The sequence below is a fragment of the Rhamphochromis longiceps genome, linkage group LG12, assembly GCF_057381845.1.
Source record: "Rhamphochromis longiceps isolate RC_006_pf linkage group LG12, R_longiceps_female_GT1.1, whole genome shotgun sequence".
Lineage (NCBI taxonomy): Eukaryota > Metazoa > Chordata > Actinopteri > Cichliformes > Cichlidae > Rhamphochromis > Rhamphochromis longiceps.
The window spans coordinates 6,546,870-6,564,264 of record NC_140568.1 but is presented as its reverse complement, the minus strand read 5'-3'; the positions used below and the strand labels follow the sequence as shown (position 1 = coordinate 6,564,264).

General features: G+C 41.0%; 2 protein-coding genes across 2 annotated transcripts; one reads left to right on the top strand and one right to left on the bottom strand.

The window, feature by feature from the left end:
- The first annotated feature begins 7,826 nt into the window (after window positions 1–7,826).
- Window positions 7,827–13,110, top strand: LOC146656725 (cytochrome P450 1A1-like). The gene is made up of 8 exons (XM_085424493.1): window positions 7,827–8,014; window positions 8,212–8,518; window positions 8,610–9,215; window positions 9,866–9,989; window positions 10,100–10,189; window positions 11,290–11,413; window positions 11,509–11,595; window positions 11,709–13,110. Exons 2-8 carry the CDS (start codon window positions 8,228–8,230, stop codon window positions 11,989–11,991), a joined length of 1,605 nt encoding a protein of 534 aa, XP_085280619.1. The 5' UTR covers window positions 7,827–8,014; window positions 8,212–8,227; the 3' UTR covers window positions 11,992–13,110.
- A 146-nt stretch (window positions 13,111–13,256) lies between these two features.
- On the bottom strand, window positions 13,257–16,008 carry LOC146656724 (uncharacterized). The gene is made up of 5 exons (XM_085424494.1): window positions 14,774–16,008; window positions 14,432–14,669; window positions 13,906–14,066; window positions 13,716–13,816; window positions 13,257–13,624 (listed from the first exon to the last, which is right to left on the bottom strand). The coding sequence occupies exons 2-4, from the start codon at window positions 14,655–14,657 to the stop codon at window positions 13,721–13,723; spliced, it is 483 nt and encodes a 160-aa protein (XP_085280620.1). The 5' UTR covers window positions 14,658–14,669; window positions 14,774–16,008; the 3' UTR covers window positions 13,257–13,624; window positions 13,716–13,720.
- Between the last annotated feature and the right edge of the window lie 1,387 nt (window positions 16,009–17,395).

Here is a 17,395-nt window from a genome sequence, read left to right as displayed (position 1 = left end):
CTCTCTGGCAAACTTCAGACGGGCCTGGACATGCACTGGCTTCAGCAGCGGAACACGTCTGGCACTGCGGGATTTGATTCCCTGCCGTTGTAGTGTGTTACTGATGGCGACCTTTGTTACTTTGGTCCCAGCTCTCTGCAGGTCATTCACCAGGTCCCCCCGTGTGGTTCTGGGATCTTTGCTCACCGTTCTCATGATCATTTTGACCCCACGGGATGAGATCTTGCGTGGAGCCCCAGATCGAGGGAGATTATCAGTGGTCTTGTATGTCTTCCATTTTCTGATGATTGCTCCCACAGTTGATTTTTTCACACCAAGCTGCTTGCCTATTGTAGATTCACTCTTCCCAGTCTGGTGCAGGTCTACAATACTTTTCCTGGTGTCCTTCGAAAGCTCTTTGGTCTTGGCCATGGCGGAGTTTGGAGTCTGACTGTTTGAGGCTGTGGACAGGTGTCTTTTATACAGATGATGAGTTCAAACAGGTGCCATTCATACAGGTAACGAGTGGGGGACAGAAAAGCTTCTTACAGAAGACGTTACAGGTCTGTGAGAGCCAGAGATTTTCCATGTTTGAGGTGACCAAATACTTATTTTCCACCCTAATTTACGAATAAATTCTTTACAAATCCTACCATGTGTATTCATGGATTTTTTTTCACATTCTGTCTCTCACAGTTGAAGTGTACCTCTGGTGCAAATTACTGACCTCTGTCATCATTTTAAGTGGGGGAACTTGCACAATCGGTGGCTGACTAAATACTTTTTTGCCCCACTGTAGGTGCTCTGACTTAATAAAGAAAAAGCAGAAGTCCTTATTTGTCCCCTGACAGATTTAAGTCTAAGATAATGGAAACTCGGTCCTTGTGCCACATTTGCTAAATCTTCTCTCTGGAACTTTTGTCACGGTTGCAGCGGCAGCCATGTGGAGTCGTGAACGAGAGACCCAAAAGCCAGGCACTGGCTTTGATGTGAGTGAACTTTATTTTCAAAATGGTGAGAATACAGACTGAGTGGACATGGGAACAACAGAAACTAAGATAAACCTAAACTGGGAAAAACTTACTAAACAAACCTGAAACCATGACTCGCAGAAGAAAATGCAGAAAGTCACGCAGAATGATATGCAGGATAACACACAGTGCGAAACATGGGATGACACGTGATATGACACGGACATGGCAACAGGGAGGGAACACAGAGACGTAGGACCAGGGCAGGCACAGAGACACAGAACAGGAGGAGCTAAGAATACAAAACAGAAACCAAACCATAAGAACAAGAAAATCTTAACAAGAATTAACCTGAAACATAAGATAATAATCAAAACCACTGAGTCCACAGACTCAGGGCCATGATAACCTTGGCGTAACCTTTGCATGTTGGACGTTCATGTCAAATCGCTTGCTTGTGTTACTTAAGAAATATTTCCAAGTAAAGTCTCATTGTGTCACACTCTGAACTGGAAACTGTTATTCATGCATTTATTTCATCATGTATAAAATATTGTAATTCAGTGTTTGCTTGTCAGAGCAAGTGAACAATGAATTACTGAACTTGAAATCTGTGGACTCTGTGATCGCCTTCATAAAACAGCTAAAACCTCATGTTTTCACACTTGCATTTGGTTAACCTTTATTTCTATTCTCTGGTATTTTGTTATAAAGAATTCTGTAGTTTTTGTGTAAAAATGTGCTATGCAAATACGTTCTTACATGTGAGTCCACGTCAGCACATGACCTTCACAATCTGCTCCCATGTTTTAAGGTCTTCCCCTCATCAAGAACACCTCAGCTAAGTCGGGCTTGTGAGCTGTTGCTAGTTAGCTTTGTTGTCTACCAGCTTAAAGTTAGCTTATATGACCCTGTTGTTGTCAGTTATAAGACTGTAGGTGATGAATATGCTGTCTGTGAGGCCCAAATTTTGAGTTTTTTTGTTTTTTTTGTTACAGTTTATAAGCTTTCTGGATGGTGGATAGTACTTGGACCTGACACCACTGAAAAGTCTGGCTTGAGTAATTTACTGACTCTGGAGCCATCCATGGTAGCTTATCTAGCACAAGGTGTGCACAGCACTGTATGTTTTATTGAAGCTTGCTTCTGCCACTGAAAAAAAACTTTTTGTTGGCCTGGAGTAACATTATTTTCCCTCAAGAGGGCAGTGTCATCTGCCACTGGGGAGATGTGGGGAGATGACACTGCTCTCTTGTGAGACAGGAACCAATCTCTCAGTCAGAGAAACTAGTTGGCTCACTCACCTCCAGGCCTCTGGAGAGAATGTGTGTTAAATATTTCTTAGGTAACTGCAGCAACTGTTCAGGTTTTGTCACTTCAGTGCCCAAACAAAGGTGGTTCATGGTCACTGGGTAAATGTTAATGTTGCATTATGCAACATTAACATTCTTTAATGTATGCAACTTGCATACATTAAAGAAAGCATCCTGCATTTGCCTAACTCAAAACAGATCTGAGACCTTGGGTAGAGACATGCATCCCTGGGAGTGTTGCGTCAAGAAATGGTATATAATAAAATCAAAGAGAACAGGAAAGACAAGGGGAATTCCCATCAGTTGTGGTTCCAGGTCAAACAAGGTCATTTCCTTTTAGCAGAACTTTGGACTCACTTCTCTCTTGCTTGTGTTCAGTCACCTTTGCGTAGTAACCTGGAAGCTTCTGCAGCTGTTCAAATTCTCAAAAAGCTGCTCCAGCACCTCCTTTATTACTTCCTTCAGCAACAGAACTGGACTATCCTTTGTGAAAGGGAAAGAGAAAAATAAATGAGTATAACTGATGAGTGATGCAGCTTATCCATCTTATTAGTGTAATTTTACAATTTTGTGCCATCCATCCTCCTGCCTGTAACCTGGAAATCAATCTAAGTGCACCAGCAGGTCCGTTACTAAAATGTATCTGGAGGACAGTGGAGGGGGAGAGTGGAGGTAGGGGAGCTGTAATGCATACTTTGCAGAAAAGATTAACAGGATTAACAAGTCTTAAGATCCTTTATGTTTGTAGATTATTTTAGTTCAGCTGTGTTCAATGTTCAGCTGTCTGATCATATCAGTTTTGTATTTCATCAAACTGTTATATTTATCTGACATCTGAGGTCATCAAATTCAGTAGCAGGCGGTTGTAGCAAACCATAATTCTTATACTTTAAGCAAAAATATCTGTTACCGCCCCCCCCCCCCCCCCCCCCCACACACACACACACACACACACACACACTCCTTTCACTGCAAGCCTCTTCGTCTGCTCCTCGGCCTGTATCTATTGTGGGAGGGATTAAAACGCAAAAGAAAGTAGGATGTACAAACTGAGAGATGAGGAGGGGGACGCTTCTCTGAGTAAATCTGCAGCAGCTGCTTGAGGAAACACTGTAAATAAACTGCAGAGCGAGAGCAGTCCCGGTGGCCCGTGCATCGGAGACAAATAAAGGTTGGTACAGCCGTTGCTTCCAAGAAGTACAGGGGGGAGAGGGGTGGGCCTTGTCCAATTTTGGACCTGAGGATATAAAAGAAAGGTGAACGTATAGATTCAAAATGCTCAAACACTCTTGCAGCTTCTGAACGCACAGACCGGTTAATAGCAACCGCTCTCAAAGATGCGCAAGGTCGTTAGCTATATATGCGTATGCGCACCACAGTCAAGCTTACATTTGAGGGTAGCCTGTACGTACTTTCCGCCCTGTGACCACCAACAAGCACCTTCACCGAGTGCTCCAAAGCTCCCCTCCCAGAGAGGGGCGTCCACTCTGTAGCCTATCAGGACGCTCCGGCTTTGATAGAAGTACTGATGTCACATAATCAAGCCCCGGGCTTCTGAGTGAATTTTCAGGAATAAGTAAATAAATAAATGAATAACTCCCAGCAGAGGTTGGTCACTGTTCGTCACTGAGTTTCTCAATTTCAACGAGGAGCTAATTTAATTTACGAGAGCCTAAACTATCCCCACAGTGGCCTCCAGCAGTCTGCTCTCACCGACACAGTGCTTCTTGTCCTTTCAAGAAGTGGATGGCAATTATTAGTGGCTCCACTGACTCTATATAAAACATGGACGTAGCCACTGTGCTGTCACTCATTCCTTATGGAAACAATAGTAATTTTAAAAAAAAAAGAAAAAGAAAGAAAAAAAAAGAAGAAGCTTGTTTTAGATTCTTTGCCACTGTGTTGTTCTATGTTCAGGTTCGGGGTTTCTCTCCATTATTGTGGGGTCTTTAACTTTAAATAATAAACTGCTTTGAGATTTTGGGATTTTGGTGCTATATATATATTAGGGGTGCAACGATATTCGTATCGATATTGAACCGTTCGATACAGTGCTTTCGGTTCGGTACGCATATGTATCGAACAATACAAAATTTGTAATTTATTTTATCAATTTTTCTTCTGACGATGCTGTCTGTGTTGAGCGCTCAGTGAATCTGTGTTCGACTACTCCGCCTAGGCTGCACTGTCGAGCGCAGATCCACTGAGCGCTCAACACAGACAGCATCGTCAGAAGGAAGAGCGCAGGGCAAGCTAGCGAGACAGAAGTTAAGCTCTCCTTGCAAGATGGACCTCCCCCACTCTCATTCAGATCTGGCGTTTGGAATTATTTTGGTTTTCATGTGATGTATGACCTTGAAGGTAAGCGAGTCATGGACTAAAGTAAAACAGTATGTTGGATGTGCCATGCAATGCTCAATTACATTGGTGTGAACTAGTGTGTTCGCGCCGTCTAGCCCCATGCACGGAGCGATCGGCGGTAGCTCGTTAACGGAGATTTGCCGTGTTGTGGCGTTAAGGTCATTTCAACGAGATTAACCTGAAAGCACTAGTGGGAACACAACGAATATGACTGCACATTTACGCCGACATCATCCTAGTGCAAAGACAAGTGGAAGCAGAAAAAAAAAAGCAAGCATGCTACTAACTTTAGCCGAGTCATTTAGACAGCTGTTAGCACATGATTCTCCTTATGCTGCTGAGAATATAGCCCAGAAGAAGCGGATAGTATCGCTTTTATTTTGGAAAGAGCCATTTCTCTGTAATAAACTCTCTTTTCCAAAGATGAGTGATTCCTCAATCAGATACAGGGCTCGCAATATCGCTAGCCCGACGTCCCGGAGCTAGCGATTTTTTTCAGTCGGGCTACCAAAATCTATCTCTTCCCTGCCCGTCGGGCTATTGTAGGAAGGAAAAATATATGTCAATGCTTTTGCATTCTTTCGGAAATGTAGCTGGGTAATTATGTCATTGGCATCGGTGAGCCACTGTCAATATGTGACATATTGAAATCGCGTTTGAATTTGCGCTTGTTTTTTTGCTTTCACTTTGCAATCGTGCGAACTGTGTATAGAGAGCGACAGCACTGATCTGTGAGTGATGATAATTTGTGCACCAATTCCTCTGACATCGTCTTATTAATCGTTAGCTTACTATGCAAACATGACAAGTGAAATCTCCCGCAGCAAGCTTAAACATGTGAGAGGTTGATCGCGCAGAGAATCGCTGAGCTTATGTGAGTCCGTGTGTAAAAGTAGCAGGATTTATATTTTAGTTCTGCTGAGCCAAATAAGACAGGTCAGGGTGAAGAAGTGACAGCCAAAGAAAAGCTTACCACAAAACGGAGAAGTTATGACAAATCAGACTATAAGGCAAAAAGAAAGTGCAGCTTTATGGTTTCATGGACAAAAGAATTTCTGTGGCTGCAATATGATGAGCTAAATAACCAGGGCTGCACATAAGTGGTCCGCAGGTGCGCATTCGCTGTCAAAATAAAAAACACGCACAAGGGTGAGGGTTAAATTTAAAAACTGTACTTTTGAGTTAAAATATATATTTATAATTTTAATAAATGACAAATTAAAAATGCATGAACATTTTTTTGTATCGAAAAAATATCGAACCGTGACACCAAAGTATCGAACCGAACCGAACCGTGAATTTTGTGTATCGTTGCACCCCTAATATATATATATTAAAAAAAAGAAATTGTTTTGAACTGAATTATGAAATCTACTTAAATATGAACACCCTTTTCTAAGGCGCTTTCCCAAAGTTGCAAATTGTTTTACAGCTTCATAAAAAGTATATTTGAATAAAGCAGTGTTGTGTTTAGGCATCAGCCATTAGTTTAACGCATTTTAAAAGGTTAAAACATACAAAATTATGGCAAAGATGGAAAAGCAGTAGTTTCTGATGACTGACGTCACTTGTCGTCAGTTGTGTTCGTCATTTGTTTTTGTTAATGGTCGGCTGCTTTTTTTCTTTATATCGTGAGACAAGAAATGATGGTCCAGTGTATCCTATGTGAGAGAAAGTGATAAAGGGAACACTGAAGTGGCTTTCCTCAACATTTAGAGGGAATTTAACCAGGAATTGGTGTTATCAGCAAACTTAGCAGGCTGAATAAATACAGAGACCCACATATCCGGTATTTATTGTGTGCTATGGACTACTTTAAATCAAAATCGTTGAAAAGAAACTGGCAGCTCAAACATGTGGTCCATTTCAGTGATTCAAATTAGCAGAGATTAGGACTGGCATGTAGCGACTAGCTGCAGCTTCCTGTGTTGGGAAATCTGTCACTTATGTCTATAACGTTAAGCCATAGCGTATCCACTATGGCTTGAGTACACAGTGGATAATTATTATGAAGGGGGAAACTATCCATAGAGGGCCAAACCATTTTTTTGCACTAGACTGTAAACAAGCTTTTTAATGATATAAAGTTAACATTTTTACACTGGACTGTATGGGGACTGACTGGATTGAAGGCTGAAGCGCCTGTATGATGGTGTGGCAGTGAGTGGGGAGGGCTAGACTTCTGGAAGCCATTTGGAGTTGCTAAATACTTTCCTAGCTCAAAATAGTTTTTTTTTTTGGGTGGTCCAGCATGTTCTGACCAGGCAGCACATAAACAGGCAGGGTGGGACACAGTCATTTCCCATTGTTAAGCTGTTTCGCTCAATGCTGCTGTGTTGCAGTCTTCATTTCCTGCCTATCAGACAGGAACATGCAGGGTAGCCTAAATCTCACATTTTCTCCACTTATAAGTGAATGAAGAACTGTTGGCGTGGGTCAGGTATCAGATCCTTTTGGCAGGGTTGAAATCCATCTCTTTGCTTTCAGGGCAATCACCCATTACACCGCGTCTTGTTTCTTCGACAGAGGATTGGAATACATGCAGTTGCACATGGATTTCCTAATACACTCCATACATTTCATTTCACTCTGATACTACTGGTTCTGAAGAGCAGTGATCCTCAACCTGGTGGCTCCTTGGTGATGATGAAATCCTGTTATGTCTAGATAATCGGTCCACATGCAGTGGGGCAGTCTGGCAGTTTATTTTCCAGTCTACAGCCTAAAACATCAAGAGAGAACTGAATCATGCACAGTGAAGACATAAGTAGTCAGATTTTAGCTGAAGAGGCAGTGCAGTATTAAATTATAAACAAATCATCCAACTAACAACTAACATTGTTTGTATAAGTGTTAAGTTTTTATTTAAAAACATCTCTGGTGGTCAGGGCCAGGAAGCTGGTAATGATACCACATAATGAGTTTGAAAAACATTTTTAGCCTTTGCACTGCATCACACAGTCTCCATGTATGAAGTGCTTTGGTTGCTCCAGTGGAGTAGGAAATGCGCTATATAAAAACCATTTACAATTTACCTTTGCTAGTCAAGGTAAGAACTGGCGAGGAGGAGCCCGTGCTGTGTAAGATTCCAGTCTGTAGTTAAATTGGCTGATGCAGTCCTCTGGCTGGCTCAGTCGGACTCATCCAAAACCCTGAGCCAAGTTTCTCACTATGTGTGCCTCTCTTTTGTGAATGGGCGGCAGCTCCCTCTGCAGGGGGCCTGGCTGCTGTTGCTGCATGGGACATCCCGTAATGCAAGCCACTCTCATCACAAGTTCCCAAGGGTCAGCCCTCAAACCTCTGACTACCTAATATTTTGGTGTCTGCTCTTTGCTGTCTAAATTGAGTTGGAAATTTTTTTCTCCGCCAAGTTTCCGAGGGCCCTGTATGGTGAGTTTATCTTACTGTATGGCTTTCTTATCATTTCTTTATTTTTTAATATTCTTTCCTTGTTTGGTTTTTACAGGACACAGTATGAGGCACATTTTCTTTTCTTTTAACGAGGATCTGATCTGTTTTCTCCCTTTCAAGGATAAATCTGTTTTTTTTGTTTCTTCACTTTCAACTTTCTCTCTCTTATCTCTCAGTATTTCTACTTGCAACATGAGGCCGCTGCTGTTTGGGATTCTGCCAATCAAGGAGAACTCTTTTGGCTCTCTATCTAGTGTAACTGTTGCACTCTGTCTTTTAACCCTCCTCCTGATGGTTATCTGGGGTCAAAAGAGTAAGAGATCCTTCTTCCACTTCCATCTTGACTCCCAGCTGGACCACACAAAATATCCCCCACCTCCTGGCCCCAAACCGTGGCCCCTTGTCGGGAATCTGCTCCAGGTCGGGGATCAGATTCATCTCTCTCTAACTGGGTTGAGGCTTCAGTATGGAGACATCTTCAAGGTACATATAGTTATATATAGTTTTTGTATTATTAGTTTCAGATCAACAGAGTGAGCATGAGTTAATTTATTTGTTTGTGTCATGAATCCAGCTCCGCCTTGGCTCTTTGACTGTTGTCGTTCTGAGTGGGTACAACACCATCAGGCAGGCTCTGGTTCGACACGGGGAAGCTTTTGCGGGGCGACCTAACCTTTTCATCTTCTCTGCTATAGCCAATGGGACCAGCATGACTTTCAATGAGAACTACGGACCTGTGTGGCTGCTCCATAAGAAGCTGTGTAAGAATGCCCTCAGGTCTTTCTCCCAGGCTGAGCCAAGGGGTTTTGGTGCCACCTGCCTCTTAGAGGAGCACATATGTGCAGAGGCTGCAGGGATGGTGCAGGTGATTCGAGAAAAAGCTGCAAAAGAAGAAACAGAGGGTATAGACCCAGCAACGACCTTGGTAACCTCAGTGGCAAATGTCATTTGTGCGCTTTGTTTTGGGAAACGGTATGACTACAGTGATAAGGAGTTTCTCACTATTGTTGATGTCAACAACGAGGTCCTGAAGCTCTTTGCAGCGGGGAACCTGGCTGATTTTTTCCCTGTGTTTCGCTACTTTCCGAGTCCATCTCTGAGAAAGATAGTCCAGTACGTTCGCAGGATGAACAGATTCATGGAGCGGAACATTGAGGAACACATTGACACCTTTGATAAGGTAATTAAGTATGCAGACTTACATGTAGGCAAGAATTTAGTTTAAATGGGGGAAAATGACAGTACAATCTATGCCATATAATCACTGTTTGCTTAAGTTCTATTTATTTCATTTTTGCACATGACTTACTGACATAAACTTCAGTTTCATAATAATCAGCAACTAGGCTTCTTAATGATTTGTGAATATTGCATTTTATTTATATTTTTTTTATATTATCTTAACTTTAACTGATCTTTTGCACAGTGACCTTTAATAGATGTCGCCACAGCCTTATGTTGTAAATAATGTGTCTATTGGTGTTGTTTTCTTTAGATCTGTGCCACTAATTTGCATCCCGGCTCTTTAATATGACATTGAACTCATACATTGGTAGCTATGATCGTAACTGTAGCCAAAAAAATAACTAACAAGTTCCATGTGATGGACCTTTTTTGTTCTTGTGGAGAGATGGCTAAAATGTTCGCACGCACTCTAATTAGGAATTAGCAACTCTACTGGAAGACACGCGTCTTACCACAATTGATTACTGTCCCTTCCCTAATTACTTTTAAGGTTTAAAGCAAGCTGGCAGTTAAAGTAGATAACTTTATATTTGAGCAGTGACAGCTGCTTGATGTTGGAAGGAGTAAAGTTATCTGTGTTCGCAGAACCGTATCCGGGACATTACAGACGCTCTAATTGCACTTTGTGAAGAAAGAGAAGAAAGCAAGGATACTTCGATGCTCTCTAACGACCAGATCATTCACACTGTCATAGACATCTTTGGAGCAGGTTAGGCAAACTACAAATTTCACATTATGATGCTTTTACGCTTGTATTATGCCAGTAATAAATCCTAATGGTGATAATGAATTTTCCCCCTTTTTTGTGGTTTTCCAAAGGATTCGACACCATCATCGCTGGTTTGCAGTGGAGCCTGTTGTACCTCATCAAGTTTCCTGACATCCAGGATAAAATAAACCAGGAAATAGGTGATGCCTTATGCTCCAATAAAACAAACTCATATGCTGTACAGTGTGCTCGGCTCTTCACCAAAGTCACCCATTGTTAGAAACTGGTAAATACACGGCTTACAGAGAATTCAGGGTATGCTAAATAGGAAAGTCCTCTCTTGTTCCTGCTCTGATGACGGACTCATAATCATTCTGTTTCTCATAGACCAAAAATAGGAGGTTGCTCCTTAATCGTTTTAAGTCCCACATCACTGATGAGCATAAGTCAGTAGTAAATGTAGTTCTTATCTATTAAAATATTCACCACAAATGGGATTCACACAGTTTACAAGAAACGGGTGGAAATGCACCTCTCATTAGCAGCTATGCACAGGCCATACATGAGCATGCAGCCGTCTGTGATGTCTGCAGTATCAGGGAGAATCCTTATTAAAAAGACTGAACAACGGCCAACCGAGCACGCTTTTTGGAGAGACAGAATCAGACCAGAGAAACTCACAAAAGATCAGTCCAATTTGCTGACGCTTTTTGAAGTGGGCTCAGAGAACTGGTGCTGTCTGTTCTGAGGCACGTTGTATTTTCACAGAGGGCGAGATGAAGCGAGAGAGAGAGAGACAGAGAGAACTAAGAGGAGGCAGGATGAATCAGAACAGGAGAGGGGTTAGAGGGTTCCCCGGAGACACAAAGGCGCTGACACGCAAGGCAGTGAACAGACATAGTCTGACATTATTCCCTTTTTCATCTCTTACATTTCATTTAATTAAGAGGCTTTAATTCTGTTGTTTACAGTACCGAAAGCCTTATTAGTGGAGCAATATTTGTAAAGTAATCTAAAGGATCAGCATATTTTACATTGTAATTTTTTATGATGCACATGTGCATAAAGTTTTTACAAACTGAAAGAAAGCAAACCACAGCCTGGAAATCAGTTTATGTTAAGTTTAAATTAAAAAAAAAAAAAAAAAAGACATATTATTAGAATACAAGAATAAAAATGAAAATAAAAATGTAAATAACGTTAACAAAATTGCAAGTTTATCACAACTTATGTCACATTTTTTTAGACCCAAAAGATGAGATACAGATTATGTTTTATTATTTATCATTATTTTTTTAAGATGAGCATATCGGCAAACTCCAGCTGCCCAGGTTTTCCAACAAAGCCAAGATGCCTTTCACAGAGGCCTTCATATATGAAGTGTTTCGTCATGCTTCATATGTCCCTTTTACCATACCACACTGGTAAGACCTAAAGTTTTGACAGCAGTAAATTTGTTTTTTCAGCATGTAGATTGTTTTTTTTATCACTTTCCTCTGATTATATTTTTCCTCTCCAGCACCACGAGAGACATCACATTTAATGGGTATTTCATTCCCAAAGACACATGCGTCTTCATTAATCAATATCAAGTCAACCATGATACGTGAGTAGCCGAAAGCAGTAAAAATCTACTTTGTCTCGTTCTTTTTATCTTTTAAGACTATGGATTTTTTTTAACATTTTTGTTTATTTGTTAAAATGTTCATTCTTTCCCAGTGATCTTTGGGGCGATCCTGAGACATTTCGTCCACAGCGTTTCTTGAATCCATGTGGACTCCTGAACAAAGAGCTGACAGAGAAAGTCCAGATCTTCGGCATGGGAAAAAGACGCTGTCTTGGCGATGAATTTGCACGTTTGGAGATGTTTGTGTTTCTTACCACGCTTCTTCATGGGCTACGTATTGAAAATGTTCCAGGGCAGGAGCTGGATCTCAGCACTGATTTTGGTCTAACTATGAAACCACGTCCATATAGGATTACCATTTCCCAGAGATTTTAGACCGTCTGAAAACTCAAATGATGATCTTTCGGATGTTTTGGAATGTCACAGTGGAAATTAATTGTAGTTATTACTATTTTGTGCTCAGTTTGGCAAATGTGGTCAAAGCACAGACACAAAGATAAATATACACAAAGCGAACATGAGGTCATTTTACAGCATTCAGTCCATCTGCCTGCTACATTAGTATCTTAAGTGACTGGTCACAGTTTAAAACGGAGGAATGAGGATGAGTGTCACTGGCAGCAGGGTAAGCCACAATGACTTCATTAATAGTTTTGTAAATAGAAATAGAATAGACACTTTTAGCTGTTGTTAAACTTTTGTTTGTGAACATTTGATGAGTGCCTTCTTTTGGAAACTATGAAGGACAGACTTCAGCTGATAGCTCTTAATGAACTGTTTCACCTGAATATTACAAGTTGAATAACTTATTCTTATTGTAAATACCTGACCTCTATACGTCATGTTGAGGTAAAATAATATCACATAAAAAAAGTGTGCTATATAAACTACAAACATACTAACAAATATTCAAATTATCTCAAAGCACTAATACCACTAGGTTTAAGGCAGTTATTGTATATAATGTATGCATAAAATGTTAACTTTTGGACTATTTTTGAAAGAAAAAGTAGAGCTGATGTTGGAAATTGTTTTTTTTTAAAGCATATACAGCCTACAGTTAGCCTCTTTCTATAGTAATTATAGAAAGAGTAAAACTGAGTCACATAAAACAGCTGCAGACAGTGGCTTTGTATAAAACATGCAATCTGAAAACAATAATGTGCCTGTGCTTGTGTGGTAATGTTTACTGGCTTTCTGTCTGTACCTTCACACTGTTCTGAGTGACTCATGGATGATGATGGCAGTGAGGCTGACTCTGAAGTGAGTAGGGGAGGACTAGCTCAGAAGGGTGCCTCCAAAACACAAAAACGAAAAAAACAATCTTATCTACCTAGATAGATATGTTAAGTACAGAAAACCAAGCTATGGAAATGTATTAAGTAAAGTAGAATGCAAGCATTTTAACCCTATTTTAATTTTTTAATAGATTATTTTAATAATAAATATTAACTAAGGATACATATTAAATAATAAATATTGTTTTCGTCACGAGATCTGTGTCACAGTGCCGTATTTTTATATTCCGTAGATTTTTGTGTACAAGTGGACAAATTTTCTTTGATACATTAACAGATTTTAACATTTCCTACAATTCCCCTGACCTTTGAACTAAAGCTTTAATTTTACAAACTCATCGGTATAACTCTTGTCAACAACAGTGTAACATTGCGTGCTATTGCATGTCTATTCACAGCCACTGAACTCACTGGCCACACACAAACACGTGCAAACTGAATGACCTACTGATTTCTATTCACATCTTCATTTACACATGGAGCCTTTTATTGTGGGGGCCCGTTTCTATACATTCATTAAGAAACCACACGCAATCCTCACAGCAACTGTCAGTAACTGCACTGTGATGTCTGTCCAACTAATTATGGCTAAATTAATATGTGAACATCTCTAACAATCTTTACTCATAACTTTATTCACTATTACGACGCAGAACGGTTCAAACATCTTCCTCTTCCACGCTCTGCCCAGATCTCAGTTTCATGATCACCTGGAAAAAAATACATTCACATTATTTTATGGTTTAATTCTAAATAGAAAATGTACATATTTGAATAGCTGACTGTGAAAGTGGCATGCACCTCTTTCAGCTGGGCAATCTCTTTACTTTCCACATTTCCACAGATAAAGCTGAGATCACATCACCCAGTGCACTCAAAGACTTGTTAATGGAGTTTGCCTCCTGCACAGAGGAGAACATGGAAGAATTTAAAGAAGTCATGACAAATCTTTCAACCACTCACTGACCCATGAAACAAGATAGGAGCAGACCTTCAGCTGGTGGTCCTTGGCACCTGTTTTGGCTGCTCGCTCACTGCCTGCCAGGTCTACAAGGCTCAGCTTCCCACTGCTTACACTCCCATTTGTCAGATTCCTGCTCTCCAACATGATGCCAACAATAAGATGAGAGCGGGAACTCTCCACGTTCATCTCTTAAAAAATGACAAAAATACAACAGGACAAAGAAAGATGGATTTTTATATATTTCTGGTATTTTAAGAAGTGCGACTTCGGAAGATGCTGATTAATAATCAGTCCTCAGATTCTCTCTCTCTCTCTCTCTCTCTCTCTCTCTCTCTCTCTCTCTCTCTCTCTATATATATATATATATATATATATATATATATATATATATATATAAAAGGTTTAGCATCAGCATATTGTTGCTCTGCTGCTTTCCAGATCTGTAATGATGTACCTAAATGCCACCCCACTGCTATAACTGTAACTAACACGATTAATCCAAACCAATTAGCAGGACCCTATTTGAGGCTTTTGCACGGCATCAAGAACTCACTGGTGGCAGAGATGTGTCGGTTTGCGCAGGCCTGCTGGAACAGAGCGTAGAGCTCCTGGGCACTGGAAGCCTCTTTTGTCTCTGCTCCTTGGGCGAACACAACTCCCTTTCTGTTCCTCTTGATCTCCACCCGCCTGGCCTGGCCATGGGATTGAGTGTGTACGTGGGCCTCACCAGCCTGGCTCGCAAAGAGGTCCTGCAGCCTGTCATTGTAGAGCTCCAGCATATAGGCTGAAACCTAAAAGGAAGCACAGTAACCAGGAAGAGAGGAACAAAGGGAAGTAACGTCTTTTCTCTCCCAAACATGGTTTGTTTATATGCTGGTGAAATAATGTCTGCTACCTTAAAACTGACTAAATGACCAGAAAAGGAGTCCTTTTTAGAAGCAGAAAGAAATTTATTGCAGTTTGATGAGGGAAACCCAGATCTTGAGTTGTCTGGTGAAGAAGATCATAGGGAATAAGCCCTTGAAGAAGAAAGATGGAGGAGCATCAGGGATGGTACTCAGACCTGAACTTGCTGTCATTAAGTGGTTGGACAACAAGACAGTTGTCATGGCATCCTCTGCCTATGGCAATCAACCTCAGGACAGACGCACCAGATGGTCTAAGAAAAGCAAAAGGTTTGTCCATGTGCCAAGGCCACTGGCAATTGCTGAGTAGGCTATACTACCAATATAGGTGACGTGGACCTTGTTGCAGAATGTTGAGTTTCTACAGGATGGTCTCTCGCACTCAGAAATTGACAGTATGTGCAGTTCTCTACTTTTTGATCTGGCAATCACCAACTCGTGGCTTCAGTATAGCAATGACTTGCAGTTTTGGGGGAAGAAACCACTACAGTTCCTTGAGTACTAGCTCAGAAGGGTGCCTCCAAAACACAAAAACGAAAAAAACAATCTTATCTACCTAGATAGATATGTTAAGTACAGAAAACCAAGCTATGGAAATGTATTAAGTAAAGTAGAATGCAAGCATTTTAACCCTATTTTAATTTTTTAATAGATTATTTTAATAATAAATATTAACTAAGGATACATATTAAATAATAAATATTGTTTTCGTCATGAGATCTGTGTCACAGTGCCGTATTTTTATATTCCGTAGATTTTTGTGTACAAGTGGACAAATTTTCTTTGATACATTAACAGATTTTAACATTTCCTACAATTCCCCTGACCTTTGAACTAAAGCTTTAATTTTACAAACTCATCGGTATAACTCTTGTCAACAACAGTGTAACATTGCGTGCTATTGCATGTCTATTCACAGCCACTGAACTCACTGGCCACACACAAACACGTGCAAACTGAATGACCTACTGATTTCTATTCACATCTTCATTTACACATGGAGCCTTTTATTGTGGGGGCCCGTTTCTATACATTCATTAAGAAACCACACGCAATCCTCACAGCAACTGTCAGTAACTGCACTGTGATGTCTGTCCAACTAATTATGGCTAAATTAATATGTGAACATCTCTAACAATCTTTACTCATAACTTTATTCACTATTACGACGCAGAACGGTTCAAACATCTTCCTCTTCCACGCTCTGCCCAGATCTCAGTTTCATGATCACCTGGAAAAAAATACATTCACATTATTTTATGGTTTAATTCTAAATAGAAAATGTACATATTTGAATAGCTGACTGTGAAAGTGGCATGCACCTCTTTCAGCTGGGCAATCTCTTTACTTTCCACATTTCCACAGATAAAGCTGAGATCACATCACCCAGTGCACTCAAAGACTTGTTAATGGAGTTTGCCTCCTGCACAGAGGAGAACATGGAAGAATTTAAAGAAGTCATGACAAATCTTTCAACCACTCACTGACCCATGAAACAAGATAGGAGCAGACCTTCAGCTGGTGGTCCTTGGCACCTGTTTTGGCTGCTCGCTCACTGCCTGCCAGGTCTACAAGGCTCAGCTTCCCACTGCTTACACTCCCATTTGTCAGATTCCTGCTCTCCAACATGATGCCAACAATAAGATGAGAGCGGGAACTCTCCACGTTCATCTCTTAAAAAATGACAAAAATACAACAGGACAAAGAAAGATGGATTTTTATATATTTCTGGTATTTTAAGAAGTGCGACTTCAGAAGATGCTGATTAATAATCAGTCCTCAGATTCTCTCTCTCTCCCTCTCTCTCTCTCTCTCTCTCTCTCTCTCTATATATATATATATATATATATATATATATATATATATATATATATATATATATATATATATATATATATATATATACATATATATATATATATATAAAAACACCCAGCACGCCCCTGCGGGCGGTTTATCCTTCAAGCTCGGGTCCTCTACCAGAGGCCTGGGAGCTTGAGGGTCCTGCGCAGTATCTTAGCTGTTCCCAGGACTGCGCTCTTCTGGACAGAGATCTCCGATGTTATTCCCGGGATCTGCTGGAGCCACTCGCCTAGCTTGGGAGTCACCGCACCTAGTGCTCCGATTACCACGGGGACCACCGTTACCTTCACCCTCCACATCCTCTCGAGCTCTTCTCTGAGCCCTTGGTATTTCTCCAGCTTCTCGTGTTCCTTCTTCCTGATATTGCTGTCATTCGGAACCGCTACATCGATCACTACGGCCGTCTTCTTCTGTTTGTCTACCACCACTAAGTCCGGTTGGTTAGCCACCACCATTTTGTCCGTCTGTATCTGGAAGTCCCACAGGATCTTAGCTCGGTCATTCTCCACCACCCTTGGGGGCATCTCCCATTTTGACCTCGGGACTTCTAGGTTATACTCGGCACAGATGTTCCTGTACACTATGCCGGCCACTTGGTTATGGCGTTCCATGTATGCCTTGCCTGCTAGCATCTTGCACCCTGCTGTTATGTGCTGGATTGTCTCTGGGGCATCTTTACACAGCCTGCACCTGGGGTCTTGCCTGGTGTGATAGACCCCAGCCTCTATGGATCTTGTACTCAGAGCTTG

Excerpts from the sequence above, each read along its gene's own strand:
- LOC146656725 (XM_085424493.1), top strand. The coding sequence starts at position 8,228 with ATGAGGCCGCTGCTGTTTGGGATTCTGCCAATCAAGGAGAACTCTTTT. Across the intron at positions 9,990-10,099 it reads CATAGACATCTTTGGAGCAG|GATTCGACACCATCATCGCT; the intron begins GTTAGGCAAACT and ends GGTTTTCCAAAG. Across the intron at positions 11,596-11,708 it reads TATCAAGTCAACCATGATAC|TGATCTTTGGGGCGATCCTG; the intron begins GTGAGTAGCCGA and ends ATTCTTTCCCAG.
- LOC146656724 (XM_085424494.1), bottom strand. The coding sequence starts at position 14,657 with ATGCTGGAGCTCTACAATGACAGGCTGCAGGACCTCTTTGCGAGCCAG. Across the intron at positions 14,067-14,431 it reads CCGACACATCTCTGCCACCA|AGATGAACGTGGAGAGTTCC; the intron begins GTGAGTTCTTGA and ends TCATTTTTTAAG. Across the intron at positions 13,817-13,905 it reads CCAAGGACCACCAGCTGAAG|GAGGCAAACTCCATTAACAA; the intron begins GTCTGCTCCTAT and ends TCCTCTGTGCAG.